General features: G+C 47.1%; 1 protein-coding gene across 5 annotated transcripts in view; it reads left to right on the forward strand.

The window, feature by feature from the left end:
• Positions 1-25,880, forward strand: part of INPP4B (inositol polyphosphate-4-phosphatase type II B) — a 3,177,224-nt gene that overhangs the window by 2,134,380 nt on the left and 1,016,964 nt on the right. For all 5 annotated transcript variants that reach the window (XM_069631181.1, XM_069631178.1, XM_069631177.1 and 2 more), the window contains one exon: positions 24,969-25,099. In XM_069631181.1, the coding sequence (XP_069487282.1) occupies positions 24,969-25,099 (131 nt within the window). The remainder of the gene's footprint in view (positions 1-24,968; positions 25,100-25,880) is intronic.

Raw genomic sequence — 25,880 nt, forward strand, 5'->3', positions numbered from 1 at the left:
TATGGATCAACAGCCTCTTTTATTGCTTGCAAGGTAGCTGGTGGGACTTTGTGTCCCACAGAAGTAGGCTGCGTGGTTACAGTAGTGGATGAGGAAGATGATGCGGAGGAAAACAGCCTACTACTTGCTAAGAAAGGAACAATCTTTCACAGAGCATTGCCGTAGTTGGATTTGGTGTGGCGGCACGGAGGTGGTCCCCTAGGAGTAATATCCAGGTAGTCTGCGACTGAGTACAAAGTTACATTCAGTTCATTTCAATTTTGTAGCTTTAGCCTTTGGTACATTCCCAACGGTGGTAAAGAACTGCCGCACCCATAATTATATCTGGGTGCTAGAGGTAAGCACTTCCTCTAGCTCATCTTCTTGGTCCTCTTCATTATCTTTGGAAATGCTGTGCTTTTTTCATTGTGTGGTTCCTACAGCTGGTGGTGGTTCTTGGGGAGGAGGGATGGCAATAGCTGATACGATTTATAAGATAAATAGCAGTTTTGATACTATTCTTCCAAGTATGTGCTTTGTACTAGATTGTTAATTGATAATGAGTAAGAATAGGTGTAGGAGCTATGCAAGGGTACATTTTGAGCTTGAAAGTTCCTAGATCAGTAGAAAATGCATTTCCGAACTGTCCTCAAAGCAAGGACCCTAACGCGAAGTGCAAATGCGTTCATGGACACGTCATCAGGCTGCGCGCAGCGCATGGTCACGTGGCTCTGTTCGGAAAGTCTGCAATGACGTCAGGCATTCGCAGATGTTGACGGAAGCAAAAACAGTGGAAAACGTATAGAAGTGTTAAAAATGATGCTAGAAGGAGGGAAATGGCAGTTTTAAGGTGAAACTTTGTAAATTGGACAAAAATGTTGCTATATTGGGGTAAGTATGATATTAGTAAGTTGTAGGAAAATAGCATGCACTGGTAAAAACCCATGGAATTCTCTGAAACTTGTTAAAGAGATGTTGTGGTTAAGTTGCACTAATAAAAACCTAGGAAATTCAATGAAAAAACTTTGTTAAAGGGACATTATGGTTAAGTTGCACTAATAAAAACCCATGAAATTCAATGAAAAAACTTTGTTAAAGGAACGTTATGGTTATGTTGCACTACTACAAACCTATGACATTCAATGAAAAAACATTATGGTTAAGACTAACACCCAGAACATCAAAGATGAGATCACAAATGTCATTGATGACATCACTGATGATATCACTTATCTGGCCCACTTGTTTTTGTTCACTGAAATATCTAAAACTTTGGTCACGCCTATAGCCCAAACCGCTGAATGGATTTTCACCAAATTTGTGGCTTGTTCCTGAAAGCTTGCTTTTGTAAATTTGGTGGAAATGCTTCAGAAAAATGTGGGTGGCAAAAGATTAGTGATATCTGGCTCTGCTTCGCGGACCCAATTCCCTGTTTGCTGTGTGAACAGGGCTCCAATTGGCCGAGAGGGCCACGTGATGTTCGCGGTCAGATGACGTGTCCCCTGATTGGCTGGTGGAAAGCGTGATGTGCGTAAAAGTTTCCCAAAACGCTGCCATGTTGTAATCGCCGATATAGGCAGATAGCACAGTGGGGGACATGGCTGGGAAACCTGTTTTGGGCTATTTAGTGTTTGAAGGAGGGGTGGGAAGGGTGGGGGACTGAAAGATAGTTATTATGATGCATTTGTTTAGGTGGAAGAAGACCGTGTGGGGCACAGTAATCAGCAAACACAGCGGTAGTCCGCAAACAGGACTACTGGGCAGATTGTCGTGTGAATGTAGGGGAGGCTTCATTAGGGTAGGTGAGTGGAATATAGGTGATATGAGGATGTTTGCATAGCTTACAGATAAGCTGTGCACAGAAGAATCTAGGCAGTAGCACAACTACTGCAGTGTCATGTGGCCATACCAGCAGTAATTTGTCCAAGTGCCGGGGTTATGTTTGTGGGCTGTGCCTACTGGTTAGATTCTTGGGTGCATGGCCGTTTGATGCTGTGGTGATTGTGGCCAGTCCCTAGACTCTTGGGTGCACAACCCACAAACATAACCCCGGCACATGCACCCAAGAGTCTAAGGACTGGCCACAACCACCACATCATCATACGGCCATGCACCCAAGATTCTAGTCACTGGCTATAAGCATTGTAATAATATGTGTACAGCAATGGAATTTGGCTATTGGAAAGAAGTATTGCAATAATATGTGTATAGTGATTATACATACTGCATAGGCAGTGTACACTTTTTGGAACACAGTGATAGAATATCATTGAAGTGGAACTGGTACTTTTTTGGTATATTACACATTTAGGTGCAGGGGCATTTGTAGAGTGAACGGATTGGTTTGGTGCATTGGAGAGTAGATAGTAAGTATGTTGGGCAAATGTTTTTGAATGGGGGTTTCTTGTGACATAATGGTATTGTCTGTAAATGTAATATTCCCGTCCATTGCTATGTGTGGCAATTGGGTTTCTATGCTCTTCTGTGTACGTGTTTTCATTGCAATATGGTTCTGTGTTGGTTGCGTGAATGCAGTCATCTGCAGAGAAGTTTTGTAGGTATCTTTGTTGACATTGGCGTGTTTCTAACCACTTTTTGTAGTTTACTGCTTAATTAGTGGTTTTATTCTGGTTCAAATTAATATAAACAATTTCCTTTTGAGGAGCGTTACACTGTCAATGAGATCTTCCAGGATTCGTTTTGGGCGGTTATTTTTAAGGGTTGCGTGTGATTTCTGTGTTTTTATAAGATTGTGAAATACACCACGGTGGAACATTTTGTGTGAAATGAAAGGGGATTGTGTTAAAAAATGTTACTGTTCTGATTGTTAGGGCATATCCTGTTAAGCATACTGTGATCAATTATGAAAACAATTCTGTGCCTCTTCCCTTACTTTTATTCACTTTCATACATGCAAAAACAACGTATTGGGTGCAGTGATGTTGTGCTAATGTTAACAGTTGATGTGTTGCCCTAATTTCAAATTCCCTTGAAGTAATAATAGAGATGGCCCGCTTCCGAAGGTGACATACTTAGTCGCAACGTTCTGCTATACCTGTTTTTATTATTTTTGTGGGCATCGTAGCCAAACGTGCCTTGTAATTACGCCAAAACATTACTTAACGCAGAACCAGGACTACAAACACAGATATCGTTATACACAGGGTAAATTTTTTTTCTTTTTTTCTTGCCAGAAATGTTATTGACATATACAATTTTGTAAGTAAACAGTAACAGTTTTCAATGTCACATGTGCTTTTATTTAACAAATAACGTTTGCAAGACATTATTAAGTCTGCTGAGGAACTTCGCATGATTCTATTTTGGTTTCCAATGTCTGCATGATATGCTGATTACAAAGAACAACCTTTCTTCTGTGTTTTCATGTTGCAGCAGTCCAGGATTGGAGTGACGCACATGGTGGTTTTTGTGGGAGAAGAAGTTCTTTTTTGGCAATTTGAAGCAGAATGTTTTTCCTTCTGTATGTTGCTACTTTTGGAAGGCTGATAGGTTGCTTCTTGTTACTGGTATCGCGAAAGGAGAGATTGGCCCATGTTGGTTGTCCCATATCACGGTGATGGAGAAAATTCTGTGGATAGTTACTTTCTAATGTTGGTTAAACAGTCCGTCGGATGGTAGCTGGAAACTGTGGCACATGCAGTACGGTAGAAGATATCTGTCGAGATAAGACAGTAAACGTACATTTTAGTCACTTTTTTGTACTAGAATATAACAATTGATATTGATATTTTATTTGTAATGCCCTCGTACAGAAGTGTTTGAGTGCGACGAGGGAAGGGAGGGGAATAGGGTAGAACTAAACAAAGATCTTACTATGCCCAGTGCCATTGAGAACAAGAGTGCATGGGAGAGGAAAAGTGTGAAAGTGCATGGGGTGGGGAGAAGTGGGAGTGGGATTCCACAAGAATCGGTGGGGGTGCGTGTTTTGGAGGAGGGGGTGGAGTTCAGACGAGGCAGAGTTTAGAAGGAGCGGAGGTGCCATTTGAACTCAGATGAAAGGAAATGTTAAAATAATACTTTGAAAATGGTGACTGTTTAATTGCTTCAAAAATACACAAATCGTAGTAAGCTTTTGTTGCTATTATTTCTGTACTGTTCAAGGGAGCAGCATCAATGTGAAAATGTAGTTAGATATGCAAACATACAAATACCACAATTCATTTCAGAAAGGCAAAGCAACGATGATGGCTCGGTGATAATTGTTTTTTCGAAATTCATTCTGACATTTGTGATGTCATTTTTGATGTCATGGGTGTTAGTCTTAGCACTGCACCATGGTGGCGCGAATTATGGATGCTTAGCTTACCATAACTGGCGAATTTCTGGGGGTTTTCAGTTTTACTTGTAACCATAACGTCCCTTTAACAAAGTTTTTTCACCAAATTTCATAGGTTTATATTAGTGCAGCTTAACCATATCACTGATATATATATATGACATTTATTCCGACTAGGTCTTGTTCTCCTTGTAAAAGCTTTCTAAAAGACCTGGGTTTTAGGTGTGTGATGCTAGGAACTTGTTTCCCATCACTCTGTGTTCTCCTCTGTTTTACTCTCACCCAAGCTAGAGCCTCCCTCCTTGAAAAGGTACACACATTTCCATAAATTAACCTTTTTAGACATTGATTATCGTCTCTTCAGCTCCCATTCTAGCCTTGTTTGCGTCCCCTGTACACATTATGTATCAATGATGGCCTCAACGCTTGATTTAATCTGAAAACACAGAAGGGAATCCTTATAATTGTGTTTCCGTTTTCCCCAACACCCTATTCCTTATGAAACTGCGCCTCAAATACTCAAGGGCTCTCCAGGCTTCTTGTGTTCGAGTTCATTGGTTTGCTGTAAGAATGGAGCCCTCTGTATCCTGAGCCAGACCCTTGCTCAGGTTTCCAATTTGATATTTGTTCAACAAGAACAGAGGATCTGGCCTTTGGTAGCTTTTGCTAAGGTATGATTCTACCTTCTAGACTCCTCTGTGTCAAAATCTATCTGGCTTCTACTGCCACTTAGTATGTTTCTTTGTTGGGTTGCCTTTCTGCTTTTGGCTCAATCATTTCTTTGCTCGCTGGTCACTTAGCTGGGTAAAAACTGATTTGGGGCAAACAAATACAGTAGTCCCATTCCCTCGCAGCTCTTAATTTATGTCTGCACTGGCTCCTGGTGACCCTTTCCGATGTTCTAGTTGATGCCTTTTCCAAAGTATTTTTTGGATGTGCACTTCATTAGTGTTTCTTGAGGAATTACCCATTCCTCGTGTAGCACTACACCATTCTGCGACTTGACGTGGTTCATCTATTACCGAATTGCAGTCTGTTATCGGATTCCCTATGAAATGGAGAGTGGGCTCTCCATAATCCATGCCACTTCTTTCTTTAGAATCCATGTGCCCCATTGTTGGTGTATCTTCACAAACCATCTTCCACAGCTCGTCCATTTACTCTGTTTGGTTTATTGCAGCTTTCTGTGCATTTGCATCTCTGCTGCCAGAGGCAATTAAAGGCATTGCATAACATTAGTGAAGTAAGCTAAGTAGCCATGTTATGAGTTGCTTGAAGCTCCTTTGCAATGGTGTGCATCATCCTATCAGCTTGGCAAGACCATTTTATGTTAGATGATCTTTTATTTGACGGCCCTTCAAACAGGATCCCACTCTGCCTTCATGTCTTCTTTCTTCGTTTCCTGCAAAGTTCGACTCCTCCCAACACTGTTCCCGATTGACAAACAGACGGTGCCTGGGGCAAGTGGTAGAAAAGTAGGGGAGGTTTGCTTCCAGAATATTAGTGGCTTCTATAACAGCTGGTAAGTTTGTGAGCTATAGACCGGTCATTGGGTGCACGATTGAGACGCACATCCTCATGAATATCTCCACACAGAACATGTGCTCTGTGTGATCCATACCCCCATCATGCCTCTTTGCTTAAGGTAAGCTCTCGATTTAAATCCGAGTATGTTACTCCTTGCCTTGGCAGCTACCACTCCAAACCACCCATTTCTACAATGGAAATACTGTGTATCGACGTATGCAGATGAAATTCTACTTGTAACACTTGGCATTAGAAATATGTCTATTCACATAAGTTTCACAAGGCCCTTGTAATGAGAGATACAAAAGTATTATCTGCTTTTGCCATTTTTACTTCACTGATTCATGGCGGACCTGAAAGTTGACCATGAAATGTAGCATGGTGCTGTTCAATGTGGCCATGGCTCTAAGGACGGCACAACAATGCGTAATGGTCATAATGTTATTGCATGCAATGTATATGTATGTGTTTCCCTGTTGCATCTTATATTTATCTGAAAGTCACAGGGGACCCCACACTCTGGGTCGGGGTATTAGTACAGCTACTAGTCTCGGAAAAAGGATCCAGAGGGTACAGTTTTGAAAAAAGGGTATCATGGACTTTTATTAGACCTGATACATTATTTAAATATAAGAATTTTAATCATGATTTAATCATAGCACTCATAACAATTTTACATCGCAGGAAAGATTTAAGAACACATAATTTCACATACAATTCATGTCATTCGTCCACATGCGTCCGTCAAACATTCATACATACGAGCCAAACTATAACAAATGTAAGCTAAAACCTTATTAAAAAAGTCATTGTTATGAGTGCTATGATTAAATCATGATTAAAATTCTTATATTTAAATAATGTATCAGGTCTAATAAAATTCCATGATACCCTTGATAGTCCCTGTTGCATCTTGCCATTCCTTGAAGACCTGCAACCAGAGACATATTTACAATAAGGCTGTGTATGCCATGGCATAGGCAGATTGTAACAGGAGCAGCATTTTATCACAGTTTATTTTCTATGTGGGCTTCTTTTAAGTATAAAGTTAATTTAATTTTTTTACAAGTTTGGCTGATCCACAAGTATGTGTGAGCGATTTAGATGTGTTAGCCGTCATTCCACTCTGACAGCTATAGCTGTTGCTGGCCAAACATGTATATATATCGTGAGCTTAGAGCCCTTTGGATAGCACACATGCAATGGATGGGGTGCAGAATAACTCTGACACCAAATAATTGAACCAACTCAGGAAAATGGCAAAGTTTTCTGTTTTAATATCAATTGTCTAAATCAGGGAGTTACAACGGACATCAATGGACATTCACTCGAGCTCTCGTACTTTTTGCAAAAAATCACATCTTTATACTAAAATTTCATCATATGTGATGTCATACTGAGCGGCAAATCAGAAAAACCTACGAGGAGTTGAGACAGGCTCAAGGGGAACATCTAAGTATACTTTCTATAAGGGGTTGGGCTGTGATTGGATGTCTGCTCTCAGGTGGACAACTTAAGCCTACCTCTAGTGCAAGTCCTCTTCAGCACTATTAAGTACACAGTATATCATTTGATCTCCAATTATAAGGCACTTTGTTATATGGCCCTCTACAATTGTTTGACATGCTCATGCCATGTCTTGAACATTCAGTTCACTTAGCAGCACGTAAACTCATACGCAGGTGCCAGGAGGTGAACTCGACTTTACCTCCCCACCCAATTAGTCCAATCTCTCTCATCACCCATGCCTTCTGCCATGAAGATTGTCTTTGAACTCGGCTTTGCAGTGTATTCTTGTCCGTGAGAATATAAGGGAGTGTGGGCACGCACTATCGTAGTCCTGGAATATCATGCCCAACTCTATTTCCATCCTTGACTCACGTGACAGGAGACCACGATTTGGACTATTTGGCAGCATTTAAACGTCTTAATTGAATAAAACATGGCACGCTTGGTGTTCTTTCTTTGCACCTTAACAAGGGATGATTCAGGTTCTTTGTTCACTGCCTTGAGAATAGATAACCCTTGGCCGGCTCCAACTTTGATACCAGGCCAGACAGTTTCACCATTCAAGTCCGCAATCTCAGCTAATTCTTGCTGCAACACAGTTTTCGGTCCTTCTTCTCCATGGGTCCAAGCTTACTAAATTCATGAAACCGATGTCCAGCTTCTATACAATGGTGGCTCCGCCTACAGTCTATTTACTACGTAAAGCCAGCTTCTATGATCACTTAGTCGACTTGCGTTGCTGCATCTGTACAGTTATTAAACAGTTTGCGTCTTCTGTAGTGTGTGACACACGGTAAATCTTCTTTTTGCATATGAAAGTTTACTTGATTCTTTACTTCGTCATCAGTTTCTAAATGGTCCATATATTCTCTTCCGCCAGTCTTCTCAGGGCATATCGTTCATCTCTTGTGACGGCACCATCTCTTCTTTCGCTCTTTTCATATTTCTTCAGGGTGTTCCTCCCTCAGAGTGGTGTCTCTTCGGGAATACATTTGATAGGGTTTTCTCAGAGGGTATCTTCTTTCGAATATTCTCAGAGGTATGGTCACAACTGCTGGTGTCAAACATGGCACAGTTCAGACTTCAGAGTTCCAACATACAGGAGGTCGGGGAGCGGGAATTGCTGCAGAGGCATTCAGCTGCTTCTCTCTCTACATATGCTTTATATTTACAAAAGATGTATTGGTAGGGTGACTTTTATTTATATTAAAAAAAGGAATTGCGTACCAAATCCAGTTGCACAAGGTATTTAGTGATTCAGTCATACAACTCCCACAGACATATATTAGTGATATAAAACTATTTGGTAATTATTATGTTCCCAAAATTGCTTTTTAATATGCAAAACAACCAGAACCTCATTGCTTTTATTGGTGCAACTCCCCATTATCATTGGTGTTCTTTCTAATCTACGCACACACTGTGTTAAGCAATCGCTTTTATGTTCAAATACACATGACATTAATTTTTAAACCATTGCAAAGGTACACACTGATTGACAGCTGTAAAGAAGAAAGGTGTGTGGTGTCCTCTTGAGCTATCCGTACAAGCTTCTTTACATAAGTTGCCCAGTGCTTAGTAGGCACATGACATTCAGCTGCATGGTCAACACTACTAGGAGAACCAACTGCAAAGTATGCCACACAATGCATACCAGTTAAGCTTATTAGTAACCTTCACAAGAATTAGATTTTAAACACAGGGTTGAACCGTTACTGTGAAATAATACCTTTAATAACAGGAGGAAATCTATACCTATATCCAACAAATGTCAAAATGTTCCTATATTTGTACATTCCACCCACTGTATTTTAAATTATCATAAAAGCAAACTGGCAAGACTCATGGCCTAAACCACACCCACATAGGTAAGGTTTTGCTGGAACACTCAACCCACTACTTAGTTTTACTCTTGGGGTGTTGGGTATTTTGGACATTTACATAAACAGCAATGATGTAAACAGTATGTACCATTTCATTTGTTAAAAAAAGTGCCTGCACCCCCCAGCTACAAATAATGCTGTTGCTTCCTATCCATGAATGGTTAGGGTCACCCTTATCCATTACTCCACTGTGGCAATACACAGCCAAAGGTTCCAAGAACCTTCTCCAACTCTTGAGTCTACAGAGGTGTTTATGCCCAGATGGAGTTTACAAATTTCACTTGTGATATAACAATTTTTTCACGGTGATCCAGCCCAAGGGATTGGAAGTACATGGGCGGCAGCGGGTGATAACTTGCCCTATTTTCATTTTGCCCCTTGCTAACAACAGAGCTGCAACCATGAGGAGGATGTTATTTTTATTCAACATTTTTATGGCAAGCACCTGTACTACTTGCATATATTTCATATGTAATCTTTACCATTTGACAAGACTGCATGTAGGAATTTAGTTATGTTGCCTGAAGCATTCATATTACAGACCAGTAAGTGCTTCTCATAGGGTAACAGCAGCAGGCAACTGGCGAGAGAATAGATATTAGCGTTGAAACCTACATTCCTCGTTCCAACCTTCCCTCTCTTTTGTCCAGGTGGCAGACAACTTTTGTTCTAATGCCTTGCTCTAACAGATTGTTTTTTCTGACCTAATCGAAAGTAGGCAATTAGCCATAACAATGACCTCTAGTGCACTCAACTGTAGAACACACTGCCTTCTCCAAATCATGGGTAGCAGAGATCTGAAAACACTCTTTCAACTAACATAACATACAAGTTAACAGGCTTGAATTAATAGAGTGGAAGCAATACTTTTCTCATACCCGCAGCCTTACAAATGTCCTTATGTTACGGAGCCAAAATGGGGAGCATAATGTGGGTGACGGGGTGTAGTTTAGCCAAGGTGGACAGAGTATGTTGAAGGGGATGAATCTGGTGAAGGTGCAGAGTATGGCAGAGGTGGAGTAAAGTTGGGGAGGAGGGTGCAGGCACTTGGGCCTAGCGCAGCAGAAAGCCTACATTTGACACAGCCTGTTGCCTTCCCACGGGGACACTAAGGGGATGTGGTTGCAGTGCAAGATACACATGCCCTTTGGGAAGGCAGAAATGGCTTTGAAATCTGCCTTTTTGCGATTCATATCTTAATGATGTATGAAGCTGTGCAAAAATATATTCTAGAAGACTGGGCAGGACATAGAAACCAGAACCAAAGTCTTTGGAGATGTGAGTCGGGAGGTTCCATGAGCACCCCCTCGGCGTACTCAAAAGTGCAACTTCTATGCTGTGATGATTGCTCTGGAACGTGTAATGTCCCCTTTGAAGGTATTTCTGCAGGGCATAATAGTGATTATATCCAAGCTACACCCACTGATGACCTCGGATGACACACTCAGACTGATCGACTCCCTCTGTCTATTCTGTTCTTTCTAATTCTCCTTCTCATCTTCCGCCACAGATGCTTCTTCTCCGCTGCCATGTGCTAGTGCCTGACCTACAACAATGCCAGAAGGATCTCTCCTGTATTCATTATGGTGACCTGGGGAATAGTTTGTGTTTCGGGTTGCTTTTCCTGTACTTTGCACATAATTCCTGTCACATGGGGGATTTTTGTGTGTTTGGTTTTGGTTTAGCTATCCTTTTCCCAGCATTCCTGTACCCTTGGGAATACTTGTTGGGATTTGCTTTAAAGTGCTTGCTCTGCGATTCCAATGACCTTTGCCGTATTTCCACCAGGTCTCAGTTGGGTCGTTTTTCTGAGCATAATCTGTGTGTTGGTGTTATTTGCCTACATGTGTGTATTTTGCATTTTATTAATAGCACTCTTGACAAAGTGTTTTACATGATGATGTCACTGTAGAGTAAACAAATGCAATGACAAAGTCAAAAGTTGAAAAGAGTTTGAGTCAGAAAGAGCCACAAGAAAATAAGACTTGAGACAGGAGCGGAAAATGTGAAGAGAGGGTGGACGTATGAATAATTAACACCCTGGAAGGGGGTGCTAGCCAACAAAGATGCTTGGAACGGGGGCTGTATTGTCTGGTAAAAGCCCCGCACCTCATAGCACCTGTGTAGATCCTACACAGGAGCTAAGAGTGTGTATTTAATAAAAAAAGAAGAAACTTACCTTGCTGTCTGGCACTGCGGTAAGATTTCCCCAAGTCTGTTTTCAGTGCTGATGACATCACAGTCATCAACATAGAAAATGGGCTTGGGAACCACGACGTGGCGCAATGAACTCAATAAAATGTTGTTATGAAAAAACGGTAATCCGGTAATCGCACCATTGCCCCACGGACCCCGGCTAATCGCCCCAATAGAAGGAATGCCTTCCAATGCCTACAAGCAAATAGAGGGAATGAGCAGAAATGGGAATGAGCACAGAGCAGTTTAGGAACAGAAAGGCAATGGAGTGATTGTGTTGGGGCGAGGAGCAACATGCATGGAAATCGGAGAGGAGAGTAGGGATAGAATGGAGCAAGACCATAGATACATTTCTAGACCATACAGAGGAAATGAAATATTCTCCAGCATGGGGTCTGGCATGGATTCACATGCTCATGAATATTCCCCGTCGGCAGGCTGGGAATCTTCGGTAAAGAAAAATCAGTATCAGTTTCGTTTCTGATCTGTCTTTCGTAGTAGTAACCAATCACTGATCTCTGCGTCATACTGACCACAGCCAATGACTGCCATCTCCCTAAGCCCCGCCTCTGGCAGCGCTCTTCAGATTTTTACTGCACGTTCAAGTGTTGGGATCCTCGTGCTATTGCTCTCGAGCTTTAGTGCTTTTTTCGTGCTTTTTCTTAGGAAAATTTCTCTTTTTTGGTCAAAAGAGCCTCAAGCTCCACCGTTTCTTTATCCGATCAACGGGGACCCGTATCGGATTCTTCTACGCCCCTCAAGGGTGAAGATTTCGTCAAGCCATGCTTTTGGAGGACTCCAGAAGTTTCTCTGGCCCATCTCGATCATGGCCCAGGAGAAGGGAAGCTTGACGCCCGGAAAGCTGTTCAGGGTCTGCCCTGGATGCCAGCTTCAGAATGTCTTTAAGGAGGACGAACACTCCCTTTGCCTTTACTGCCTGCATGAGGACAAGACGCACGTGGCGAAGGACTGTGCGTTTTGCGGCAATATGTCGGAGCGGACCATGAAGGACCACCATCTGCGTCTCGCCAACTGGCTGGAAGGGAAGAGCCCGTCAGGCGAGAAGAAGAAGTCCGAGCGGTCTTCTAAGACCTTTGAGGGCGCCCCGGCGACAGGGGTCCAACAGAAGGCCAAGCACCGCGAGTCCGCTGGCACCGGGAGCGCCGAACGGTCGGGCTCTACGGGCGCCAGGCAGGGCGCATCCTCCCCGGCGCCATCAAGCACGAGCCAACGCTCTGGCTTGGGTAAGAGGAAGGCCGAGCACCCGGCGAAGCTCCTGGAGAGACCCCGGTCGAGCTCGAAGGCCCCATCGGAGGGGGAGCGAGGCGCTGACCCTCCCCCCAAGGAGAAGGCGGTGAGCGCACCTAAGGTGGTGAAAGCCTTAATCCATCCAGCCAAGGCCTCTATTGAGACATTCACGGCGGCCCTGGCTCAGCCTGTGGAGGCTACACCAGTGGTGGCGACCTCGGGGCCCAGAGTCTCCCTGCCACCGCGGAGGAAGTCCTCTTTCATGCCCATCGACAGGACCCCCGTGAAACCTCCGACGGAGAAGAAAAGGGGGGGGCAGGAGGTCGTCGTGGATTCGGCCTCAACCTCTGAGGAGGAGCTGATCGAAGTCTTAAGCCACGGCGTTGGCGTGGAAGAAGACCAGCCCGTCGGGAGGGACCCCGACGTAGGAGACGATGAGAACGTCGAGGGTGCCGACGGGGCTTCTGACCGCCCGTCGGACTCCCCTCAACCAGTGCCGCAAGACAACTCGGCGGCCATTTTGTTGGCTATACAGTCCTTATGCTCGGAGATAAGGACGAGATTGCCGTTACCACCAACGGAGGAACCTCTCCCGACGGGGGACCCGGAGCCAGGCCCTTCTGGGAGCCCTCCTCCTAAGAGAAGAAGGATTCATCCTCCACCTCCTTTTCAACCATCGCGCCCTGCTCAGCCCTCCTCCCCGTCCACGACCCGTGGGGATGATACGGGGACTGACACGGCCGCAACGGGCACAGACGACGAGGTTTACGACGAGGATCTCCCGTCGTCACCTCCTCCCCGGGCTTCCCCACCCGACGAGATTGGATCGTTTCATGCCATGATCGCCAGGGCATCCGAGCTTTTCCAGCTCTGCCCGGAAGAGAAGAAGAAGGAAGGTTTCCTTTATCAACGGCGCGAGACCAAGAGGAAGATGGTCCTCGCTGTACCTCTACTGGTCGATATCTGGGATGAGGGTCTTGCCCTCCTAAAGAACCCATCCACAACGCCTGCGAGAAGGGACCGGTACCAGAAGAAGTACCGGGTCACGGACGCGGCCCCCTTGTGCCTTCGGGCACAGCCGACCCCGGACTCGGTCATCTCCGCGGCGGCCAGGAAGAAAGCGGGGGGGGGGCCTCGGCCTCCACGTCAACCTCCCCGCCGGACGGCGAGGGAAAGAAATTGGACACGATGGGACGCACAGTCATCTCATCGGCAGCGACGACGATTAAGGCTGACAACGCCTTGGCTATCGTAGCCCGGTACGACAGGGAGTTGTGGTACAAAATCGCCCCCCTGCTGGACTTCTTACCAGACGACAAGAGGGCGGAGGCCCTAGAGATCTTGCAGGAAGGAGAAGTGGCGTCGGACCACGCCATTACGATAGCGACGGACATCGCTGACACTGGATTTTGCCAGTTGGGCAACGGCGTGTGCCTTAGACGGCGTGGATGGCTCAAGGCAACTGACTTCCATCAGGACGTGCAGACCAGAGTTTTGGATATGCCGTTCGACGGGAACAACCTGTTTGGGAAAACAGTGGACGATTCCCTACAAGCCATCAAGACGGACACGGAGACGGCCCGGGCTCTTGGTGTTCTCCAGCAACGACGGCCGCCCTATCGGAGCGGCGGAGGCAAGCAGGGTGCCTCCAAAGGTTCTGGCGGCGGATTTTCCACCTATCGTCAAGCGGCCCGTTCGTCGTCGCAAGAAGCCTACAGGGGACGAGGCAAGTCGGGTGGACCCCGCCGTCGTCGCCAAGGAGGGCAAGGCGGCAAAGCCTCGTCGAAGCAGGACTGAACCGGCCGTGGGGTCGGGCCCCCACCGAAGCACCCCGGTGGGAGGCCGGCTGGTGAACTTCGTCAGCGTGTGGGAGTCCATCTCCACCGACCGTTGGGTGCTGGACGCCCTGGCCCAGGGTCACGCGCTCGAGTTTCTAAAGAAGTGCCCGCGCGTCCCCCCCGTGGCCAGGAAGGAACATCACGTCCCTCAACTCGTCTTGGAGGTAAAGGCGATGCTCAAGAAAGGCGCCATCGAGCTTGTCCCAAAGAGGCTTCGGGGCTCCGGAGTTTACTCAAGATACTTCCTCGTGAAGAAGAAGACGGGAGGATGGCGTCCCATCCTGGACCTACGACGACTGAACAAATTCATCAAGGCACAGAAGTTCCGGATGGTGACCCTCCAGCACGTCCTGGGTCAACTGGAGGAGGGCGATTTCCTGTCGTCGTTGGATTTGGAGGATGCCTACTTCCATATCCCCATCCTAAAGGGACACCGAATGTTTCTCAGATTTGTGGTCCAAGGGCGTCACTACCAGTTCAGAGCCCTTCCCTTCGGATTGAGGTCGGCACCCAGGGTGTTCACCAAGTGCCTCGCACCGGTGGCAGCGCGGCTGCGCCTGGAGGGGATCCACGTCTATCCCTACCTGGACGACTGGCTCATCCGAGCAAAGACAAAGGAGCTCGCCGCGGAGCACACGGCGAGGACCGTCCAACTACTCACGGACCTGGGATTCTCCATAAACTACACCAAGTCCCACCTGGTGCCTGCGCAAGACGCACTGTTTCTGGGAGCGAAACTCGACACATTGGCGCTTCTGGCCTCTCCGTCGGAGGAAAGGACGAGGGCCATCTTGGGCAAGGTGCAGCGGATGCTGGTTGCGGACGCGGCCAGGGTGAGGTCCATCAAATTCCTCCTCGGAATGATGTCTTCTTGCATTTATCTCATCCGCATGTGCAGGCTTCGGATGCGCCCGTTGCAGGAGTTCCTGGACGCTCGCTGGATCCAAACGACGGGCAGCTTCGAGGACAGGATCACACTCGACGAGAGCTTCCGACGAGCGATCTGGTTGGTGGGTCACCCGCGCGCATCTGACGGCGGGCATGGATTTCCAGACCCCGGGCCACCAGAAGACAGTGACCACGGATGCCTCCCTGGAAGGGTGGGGAGCGCACACCGAAAATCTGCACGCGAGACGCCTTTGGCTGCCGACGGAGAAGTCCCTCCATATCAACGTCCTGGAACTCCGGGCATTGTTTTGGGCCCTCAGGTCCTTTCTTCCGTCCCTCAAGGGCAAGGTGGTGAGGATCTTCACCGACAACACCACCACCATGTTCTACATCAGGAAGCAGGGCGGTACCAGATCCCCAGCCCTGTCCAAGGAGGCTCAGGATCTGTGGCATTGGGCCGTCGCCCAAGGGATGTTTCTGGTGCCGTTTCAGCTGCCAGGGATAAAAAAAACACCATGCGACTCGCTCAGCAGAGAGCTGCGCTCGTGCCACGAGTGGGAACTACGACAGGATCTAGTGGACCGCCTCTTCCGACGGTGGGGCACACCCCAGATCGATCGGTTTGCGACGGCGACGGACTCCAAGTGCCGGAGGTTCGCCAGCAGGTTTCCACAGCCGAGGAGCATGGGCGATGCTTTCTCGTTTCCCTGGGAGAGCCTGTTCCTATATGCGTTCCCTCCATTGCCGCTGCTGATCCGGCTCATCAACCAGCTCAAGAGGTCACGGTGCAGGATGATCCTCGTCGCACCTGCGTGGCCGAGGCAGATATGGTTCCCGGACCTTCTGGACTTGTCAGCGTCCCCGTCAATCAAGCTGCCAGTGGACGCGGATCTTCTCTCCAGGGAAGGAGGCGCCATCCTCCATCACGACCCGAAGTCGCTGAGCTTGCAGGCCTGGCTCCTGCAGCGTTAGAGTTTGGAGGTTACGACATACCGGCCGACTGCAGAGAGGTTCGTGCAAAGGCCAGGGCGTCCTCAACTCTTAAATGCTACGGACACAAATGGAAGAGGTTCTCTGTCTGGTGCCACGCACAGAAGATTAACCCTCTACGGATTACGGCTCCTCAAGTACTGCCGTACCTGCTGACGCTGGCCAAGGCTGGACTGGCGCACGCTTCCATCAAGATTCATCTTGCTGCGATCTCCCGATACACCAGAACCACGGGACGGATGTCTTTGTGGTCTCATCGTCTGGTGAAAGAATTCATGAAGGGACTGTTCAGATCGTTCCCGCCGGAGAAGGCCCCGGCGTGGGAGCTCAACGTGGTGCTGACCAAACTCATGGGACGTCCGTTCGAGCCTCTGTCCTCAGCTCCGTTGAAGTTCCTGTCGTGGAAAACTGCGTTTCTTGTGGCCATCACCTACGCACGACGGGTGGGAGAGATCCAGGCCCTTTCCTGCAAGCCCCCGTACTTGACTTTTCACGACACGAGGGTAGTGCTCAGGACGCACCCCTCCTTCATGCCCAAGGTGCCGTCGGACTTCCACCTCAACAAACCCTTGGTGTTGCCTGTTTTCTTCCCGTCGCCTTCGTCGCCGGCTGAAAGGACTTTGCCCTCGCTGGATGTGGCTAGAGCGCTGAAGTTCTACGTGGACCGCACGATGGGTTTTTTCGGAAGACGTCACGACTTTTTGTGAACTTTGGACCTGTCAATCAGGGGAAGGCTCTCTCGAAAGCTTCCATTTCCAGATGGCTCTCCGGCTGTATCATGTACTGTCATCGGTTGGCAAACCGACCGCTGCCTGGCCGTCCGAGAGCCCATTCCACCAGAGCGATCGCAGCTACCACGGCGTTCCTATCTGGTGTGCCCTTACTGGACATCTGCAGGGCTGCTACATGGAGGTCGACGCACACCTTCACGAAATTCTACTGCGTCGATCGGGATTCCAGGCAGGAGTGCAGGGTCGGCCAAGCAGTGCTGCGCAACCTGTTCGCCTAAGGTGAGCCTGGTGAGGAGGTAAGAATTGCTTAATGTTGAGTTTTGGATGTAATGCTTAATGTTGAGCCTTTGCCACCTACCGTGGTTGTGCATGTGTGTACTGCTATGTATTCTTTTATTCATGAGCATGTGAATCCATGCCAGACCCCATGCTGGAGAAGAAACAAGTTACTTACCTGTAACTGTTGTTCTCCAGCATGGGTCTGGCATGGATTCACATGCGAACCCTCCCGCCTACCCCTCTGCGGCTCTTCACTTGGTCATACTGCCACTTCACGTGCTACCAAATCTGAAGATGGCTGTCAGAGGCGGGGCTTAGGGAGATGGCAGTCATTGGCTGTGGTCAGTATGACACAGAGATCAGTGATTGGTTACGTGGCCGAGGCAGATCTGGTTCCCGGACCTTCTGGACTTGTCAACGTCCCCTCCCATCAAGCTGTCGGCGGACGCGGACCTTCTCTCCAGAGAAGGAGGCGCCATCTTCCACCATGACCCGGCGTCGCTGAACCTGCAGGCTTGGCTCCTGCAGTGCTAGAGTTTGGAGGCTACGATATACCGGCCGAATGCAGAGAGGTTCTTGCAAAGGCCAGGGCGTCCTCGACTCTCAAATGCTACGGTCATAAGTGGAAGAGGTTCTCTATCTGGTGCCGAGCACAGAAGATCAACCCCCTTCGGATTACGGCCCCTCAGGTGCTGCCGTACCTGCTTTCGCTGGCAAAGGCTGGGCTAGCCCATGCCTCCATTAAGATTCATCTGGCGGCGATCTCCAGATATACCGGAACCACAGGACGGACGTCCCTGTTGTCCCATCGACTGGTAAAAGATTTTATGAAAGGACTGTTCCGGTCGTTCCCGCCGGTGAAGGCCCCAGCCCCGGCGTGGGAACTTAACGTGGTGCTGACCAGGCTCATGGGGCCCCCATTCGAGCCGATGCACTCCGCACCGATTAATTTTGTGTCGTGGAAGACTGCAGTCCTGGTGGCCATTACCTCCGCACGACGAGTGGGAGAGATCCAGGCCCTATCCTGCAAAGCACCGTACTTGACTTTCCATGCCTCGAGGGTGGTGCTTAGGACGCACCCCTCCTTTATGCCCAAGGTGCCGTCGGACTTCCATCTTAACGAGCCCTTGGTGTTACCTGTTTTCTTCCCGTCTCCTTCGTCGCCGGCCGAGAGGACTTTGCACTCGCTGGATGTGGCTAGAGCGCTGAAGTTCTACGTGGACCCCACGAAGAGTTTCCGGAGGACATCACAGCTGTTCGTGAACTTTGGACCTGTGAATCAAGGGAAGGCTCTCTCGAAGTCTTCTATTTCCAGATGGCTCTCCGGCTGCATCATGCACTGCTACCGGTTGGCTAACCAACCGCTGCCAGGCCGTCCGAGAGCCCATTCGACCAGAGCGATCGCTGCTACTACAGCGTTCTCATCTGGTGTGCCCCTGCTGGACATCTGCAGGGCTGCTACGTGGAGGTCGGCGCACACCTTCACGAGATTCTACTGCGTCGATCGGGATTCCAGAGAGGAGTCCAGGGTCGGCCAAGCAGTGCTGCGCAACCTGTTCGCCTAAGGTGAGCCTGGTGAGGAGGTAAGAGATGCTTAATGTTGAGTTTTTTGTATTGCTTAATGTTGAGCCTTTTGCCACCTCCCGTGGTTGTGCATGTGTGTACTGCTATTTATTCTTATATTCATGAGCATGTGAATCCATGCCAGACCCCATGCTGGAGAAGGAACAAGTTACTTACCTGTAACTGTTGTTCTCCAGCATGGGTCTGGCATGGATTCACATGGGAACCCTCCCGCCTACCCCTCTGCGGCTCTTCACTTGGTCATACTGCCTCTTCACGTGCTACCAAATCTGAAGATGGCTGCCAGAGGTGGGGCTTAGGTAGAGGGCAGTCATTGGCTGTGGTCAGTATGACGCAGAGATCAGTGATTGGTTACTACTATGAAAGACAGATCAGAAACGAAACTGATACTGATTTTTCTTTACCGAGGATTCCCAGCCTGACGACGGGGAATATTCATGAGCATGTGAATCCATGCCAGACCCATGCTGGAGAACAACAGTTACAGGTAAGTAACTTGTTCCTTAGACAAGAGAATCAGGGAGGGAGTGAGAAAAGAAGATGGATAGCAGAATGAAACACTGATCTTAGAGGGGTGAGAAGAGAGGCCGGAAATCCAAATAGGAGGTCGGAAAAATATCAGAGAAAAGATGAGACGTTTAGTGGCATGAAATGAGAGAAAAGGATGAGCTAGTATTGTAAAGATTAAAACAGAGTCCACCAGCGTTAGAGCTATGAAGAGAGAAAGAGAGGAGTCAAACGTCAAGCCAACAATATGACCACAATGAGAAAAGGACAGATAGAAAGGAGGACACAAAACGGCAGGGGGAGGCATTGAAGGCGGAATGATGTAGAGGGAAAAAGAGCACCTCAGTTTTAGTGGGATCATGATGAAAACGTGGGAGTGCATCCAAGATTGGATAGCAGAAAGGAAGCTGGAAAAGACTAAAGTGGAGTGTATCAGTGAAAGATGAACAAGAAAGATCTGTGAGTCAATTAAATAAAGTGATAAGAGCAAAGAGGGGAATGATATGAGGGGAAAAATGAGAGGGCCTAGGACAGAGCCTTGTGGCACTCTAAATTGAAAAGGCAGTTAGGGGAGATTGGTCCAGCCCAAAAGACAGAGGAAGTTTTCCCAGAAAGCAAAGAACATAACCATTGGAGAATAGGGCAAGGAATGCCATGAGAGGCAAATGTGGAAAGAAGAGTGGGATGAAGACAGTATGAAAAGCAGCAGGTAGGTCAAGAAGAGCAAGGATCAAGGAAAGTTTAGCATGACAAGCAGCGAGCATGGCGTTAGAGACGTGCAGGAGAGTGCCGTTTCTTTGGAATGTGAAGGGGGAAACCTGCCTGCAAAGGAGGAAGAAGTGTGTATTGGTACGAGTAAAAAAATTACTTGTGTGTATGTACCACCACACATTCAAGGAATTTAGAAAGAAAGGGATGAAGAACGATGAGACAAAAATTAGGGGGCACAGTGGGGTCAAGGAAAGGTTTTTTAGAATAGAAAAATAACAGCATGCTTGAAGGAAAATGGGAAAGTAGAGGTCGTGATTCATAGTTTACGAAGAGCAGTAAGATTGGGAAGAAGGAATGGATAGACTTGAGTGATCGAGAGAGGATGTCGGCTAAGCGAGCATGCTAAGAAAGATGCAGTGTCAGAAAGAAGAGAGGAGGAGGAGCGGACAAAGGAAAGGGGACAAGTTGTTGTGGGTAAGAGAAGGAGTAAAGGACGAGCACAAGCAAACAACTTACAGCCACACTGATTGCCTGATCCGCAGATACCCATTGATAGGAAAACCCGGACACTGGGTTTCATGTGCATTCTCGTTTCTCCACATCCATTTGTCTGTTGACCTTGTGATAGGGTTTGGTGCAGAAAACCTCTTTGTGCATACTTTATCACATCCTACCAAATACAAGGGGCATTGCCTGAAAATAAAGTTGGAGTTTTTAAAAATATTAGTGGGGGCCGAGCAGATTTCCATTTCATAGGGCGTCATTATGAGTGTGCTGGTCTGGTAACAACGGTGCTGGTAAGCTGATGTTACTGGACCGGCACACTCAGAGTCTGCGTGCGCTGTCGCCCCTCCCGCCAAGTCTGACCTGGTATGCAGGACGGCACCCGTACGCAGACTTTCCGGGAAGCACCAGCACTGTTAATAACGTTGCCGGTGCTTCCGTTATCCCCATTCCCATTGAGTCCTATAGGACTCAATGGGAATGGGGGTTTACATTTTTCCGGTGCCTGACTTCCAGGAACACTGGGGTCATAATCCCCCAAAGTTTCCGTGGAGCCATGCGCCAGAAAAAATCTCAACTCCGGCGGCCGCCTGCCGGTTTTACCGGCACGGCTACCGCCGGAGTTGTAATGAGGCCCATAGTCTACCTTCATCCAGGAGCAGAAATGTCGGGAATTAATCAATTCTGTTCAATTTAAAATAGAAAAGCATACCCCAGGGTAATACTATGAATTTCCTGGTTAAAGTGGAGATTATTTCCCTGCGTTCTGCATGGGCAGGAACTCCCATTTTCACCAAGCAAGGCCTGTTGATAGCAAAAGCACCTAAGCATTAATAGTGCATTTAAATTACTCTCCCCGTTTAAAAGCTAATCTACGCCTGTTATTCTTCCCCGCGTGCTGTCTGCCTGCTTTAAACGCTGAAAGGTGTTTTTTACATGCAGTCCTGTTTCTTGGTTCGGGTGGAGCTCAGGGAGGGGGGGGGGGGTCAGTAAGGGGACCACCCAGAAAGCGGACTCTGATCTTGCTGCACAAAGGATTAAGCATCCTGCTGTGCCGGTGTGTGCTCCTCTGCCATATACGGCTGGCTGATCTCTGCCGACTGAGATGCGTTGGAAGGAATACATATTCCAAATGCAGTGTGTGAGATGCTCTGCAGTCGCACACCCAGTGGCCCTCCTTCTTTGTGTTGACAGCCTTTCAAGTGGGGGCAATTTATAAGTGAATGCTCATTTAACAAGCCATTGTTTTTACTCAGTATGTGCTTAACATTTCAAGAACTGAACATGGGGCATTTTTATTCACCAGGCCAGCACAAGGATCAGTTAGATGACCAAACGTAGGCATTCTGCAAAGGGAATTAAAATGCCACACAGAAAAGGTTTTAAACTATTTTCCTTTTTTTCATGTCTCTTTATTTGACACACCCATTTTATGTCTGTTACATTTTAGTTACATATGGTACATCCCTGGGAAGGTTAACTGTCATTTTCTTGCTTAGGCATTCTAGTGGCTGCTTTGGGAAATAGACTAAATACATCTGCTCAGCATTAAAGGCCTTCTAATTGTCTAAACAAGCCAGCCACTGCCTTGCACGCACACCAGATTACAACTCAATGTCACTTGGCACCTTGATTAGAAAAGTAGAGTTCATTGTCTGTCATCATGCAGACAGTAGTCCATGGCAGATCAATGCAGTGATGTGTGCAGCAATGTTTTGTGCGCTGCACAAGCCACCCCCTATTGGTTATAGGCGTCTATGTCGTGCTCCCGTATGTAACAGCTTATATGCCCAGTGGTCGAAGTGAGCGGGAGCGGTTGGGAGCGGTGTTCCTCTACTTTTTAAAATTAAGTTTTACTGTTCCTATACTGTTATTTTCAAAAGAAACCGTTCCGGAATGGTTAACATTTTCAAATAAAAGTGTAGGAAGAAGTTGAAACTTGCTGCTCTGAACGATCCCTTAAAAATCAGGTGCATGTGTTTGGGAGCTTGTATTGTGTTTGGGATGGGACGTGGTGATGGGGTTTGTGGGAAGTGGGTGCAGGCCAGCAGGGAACATAGTTACAGTACTTCTTTTTGTACACTTCGACCATTGCATATGCTTGTTTTTGTCTGATGTGTCCAATGTCCGTACAATAGCATACCAGAATGTTTTGTGTATGTGGCTGTGACCAGCATGCCATACTGTGACCACACTTAAACATAAAGCATAAAGCAATCAAAGAAGTTGCCTCAAATTGTACATTCCCTAGGCCAAACACCCTTTCTACACTGACACGCCATGATTTTCACTAGCTGCAGCCCAGCACTAATAAGAGATGCTAATGCCAGCTCTGTTAGCTAAAGCATGGGCCTGCTCTTTTTTGACGAAATAACGTCTGAGGCCTGCGTAATAGCGAGGAGGTAGCAGCTGAGGAACTGTGGCACCTTTACCATGCATTAGAACCCGGTTTTGTTTAAAATTCTTCATCAGCTTATTACTGGTCAGGCTAAAGTCTCGATTGCAGACCAGAGACTTCAGACAACGCTTGTGCCTTGTCTCGTGCATTCTCATGTCAAATTTCACATGCATAGCTCCTCTGGGTCCCGAATTAGGAGAGTGCGTAACGCTGCCCGCAACGATTCCGGCGTCACTACCTAGTGGTGATGGTCGCTATTGTTCCCCTGCTGTTCTGCTCTCCCGTTCCCTAAAGTCATCTGCACCAGAATTTTCTTCATACCTCCTTCGGAAGCTGAGAAAAGGCAACTGTCCCATCACGGATGATCGTTCTCCATTTCTGCCTCTGAGAGCCGGAGCGCACCAAAACTGCAGGACTCGAACCTACTAGCTACCTCGACTAAACATGCAAAGTTTGGTCCGGACTGTGCCGCGGGCTGGTGAGTACTGGACCCCTGGCACAGACAATCGTTTTTACGCATGACTATCCCTTAAAGGTATTCGAAATTGGCTGGGTTAGCCTGCGCTCCCTAGCTATTATCCCCTTTTGAACACTGCTTTGCCACCAAGGGCAGGGCCTACTCGAATAGGGGGGACCAATTCATCATTGCCTCAAGCCCCTTCCTGACTTGCTACAGCCCCTACAAGAAGACCCGCCTTTTGTTCATCTGCGCGATCATGCGTTTTTATGCACAACTGTACTGTTGAGCATAAGGCTCCCCACTTCTTAGGGTTGGACTCCAAAGTTAGGGAATAAACTCTGAAGAACTTCTTAATGCCATTTGTGTGCTAACTTAATAACCCTACCTTCACAGGTTGTGGTTATTTCTTCTAACTAAAATTGCTTTAGGAACCGTGTTGTATATACATTATGTAGTTTAAGGTTTAAGTGATAACAGTTTTTCTCATTGCTAAAGTTACCTGTGTCTATTTGGTCCTGCCGACAATAAATGTATAGATATTTTTCATATACATTAGTCTAAGAGTCATTTGTGGTTTGTTGATGTGTGTGCTCATTGTGGGCTCCCGATCACTCTCGGCCCTCCTGACACTCAGTCTTGAGCACCTGCCAAGCTACCTAAATTGGTCTGGCTTGTCCAGAAGGTTCCTGTGTTTCACTAAACCGAGGGTGGCCTCCTAAACTTCTGCCCACCAGGTCAGAGTTTAGAAATGCATCTTAACAGACTGGTTTATAGGCATAGCATCGAATGCCAAAGCATCGAATGCCTTACCATCTAAAAAAAAGCATAGGAAAAAAAGCATTGAATGCATGTATTTTTTCTTTTATTTTAATGTGGTGGTCGCACCCCAACCCCCCTTTTTTAACCTTTAAAACCCCAATACAATTAAAATAAACCTTTTACCTTAAAAGAAACTGCATTAGATGCTTTTTTTTCCGATGCTTTTTTTAGATGGTAAGGCATTCCATGCTTTGGCATTCGATGCTATGACTACATACGAACAGGCCCCATGAGTGACGCGGGGCCAAGTGCAGCCGCACATGCTGCACATGCCCTGCGCTGATCCTGTCTGGCTTGATAGAAGGATGGTGTGAAATTGTCCCGATTTGTTGTTGCTAATCGTCATTACCCCAAGCCGAGGACTTCCTCTAGTAAGGACTGTGACGATGAAGATGGACAAGGAGGTAAAGGCCTGATTATACTTACTGGTAGTGTTCATTACTCCAAGTCCAGTCCAATCTCATGGCAGTCCTTACTCTGTCAAAGTCTATGAAAAGGAAGTTGTGATGCTTGCAGTCTGAATTCATGAGTCATATTGCAGGGAAAATGTCACTGCATTTCCAAACTTCCTGTTGGTTTCTGGCCTGAATTCACTCAGTTATTTTTGTCTTTTTATTCAGAATCCAGGAACTCAAGGAGCTTGGAGACCTCGCTCCACACTGGGAAAATCTGCGTCAGAGTGCCATAACTCACTACGAGCAGATGGTGAGCATGTACCAGAGCACGCTTACTGAACTTGTGAAAAACCCAGGTACAAACATGCATTTTCTTCTGGTAACAAATGTTCTTGTTAAAAACATGCTGGAATACCTGTTGGGTCTCCTGTAAGAGGCGGGTGAAGTCAGATGTTTTGAGGCGTCTGATACCATTGAAGTCAATGGAGGAATACTTTTTTGATGGTTATATGTTTGCTCCGATGGTGTGCCCATTTTAAGCTTATGGGGAGGACGGTGCTAGGTAGGAAGGTGCACATGAGTCCAGGGTAGGTGACCCCATCGAAATCAGTGCGAGTTGAAAGGTGTGGTCAAAGCAGCAGCAAATCCCCAGAAAACGGGCTTTGCATTGCACCATGTTTTGCCATGTAATGGACCACAGCATCTCTTTGGTAGTGGGTGGCAAAACTGTGTTACTATGCCAGCATTTTTCTCTGAGATATTTTGCTTTACCTAAGCTGCCATAAAAGAGCAGCCTGGTCTATTACAGTATTGTCTAAGGCTTCTTCCTTTATGCATTACAAACTGGCCATATCCAACCCATAACAATGGAGCTCACAGTCAGTCCTGAGGATCTAGCAAACAACCATCCCATAATCGATCTACCGTTTCTTGGCAAGATCATTTAGAATACCATCACACCCCACCTACACCTACATGAAAATATTGTTGAACACAACTTCTTCAAGAATACCAGTTCACCATCCGACCAACCTGCAGCACAGAAGCCGCCACCTTCCAGGTCAGCGACAAGATATACTCTTCATCATTGACAAGGGCAACACATGCCAACTGCACAAGCTCTCTACCGCCTTCGAC

Source organism: Ambystoma mexicanum, chromosome 6q (assembly GCF_040938575.1).
Source record: "Ambystoma mexicanum isolate Mex_15411 chromosome 6q, UKY_AmexF1_1, whole genome shotgun sequence".
NCBI lineage: Eukaryota > Metazoa > Chordata > Amphibia > Caudata > Ambystomatidae > Ambystoma > Ambystoma mexicanum.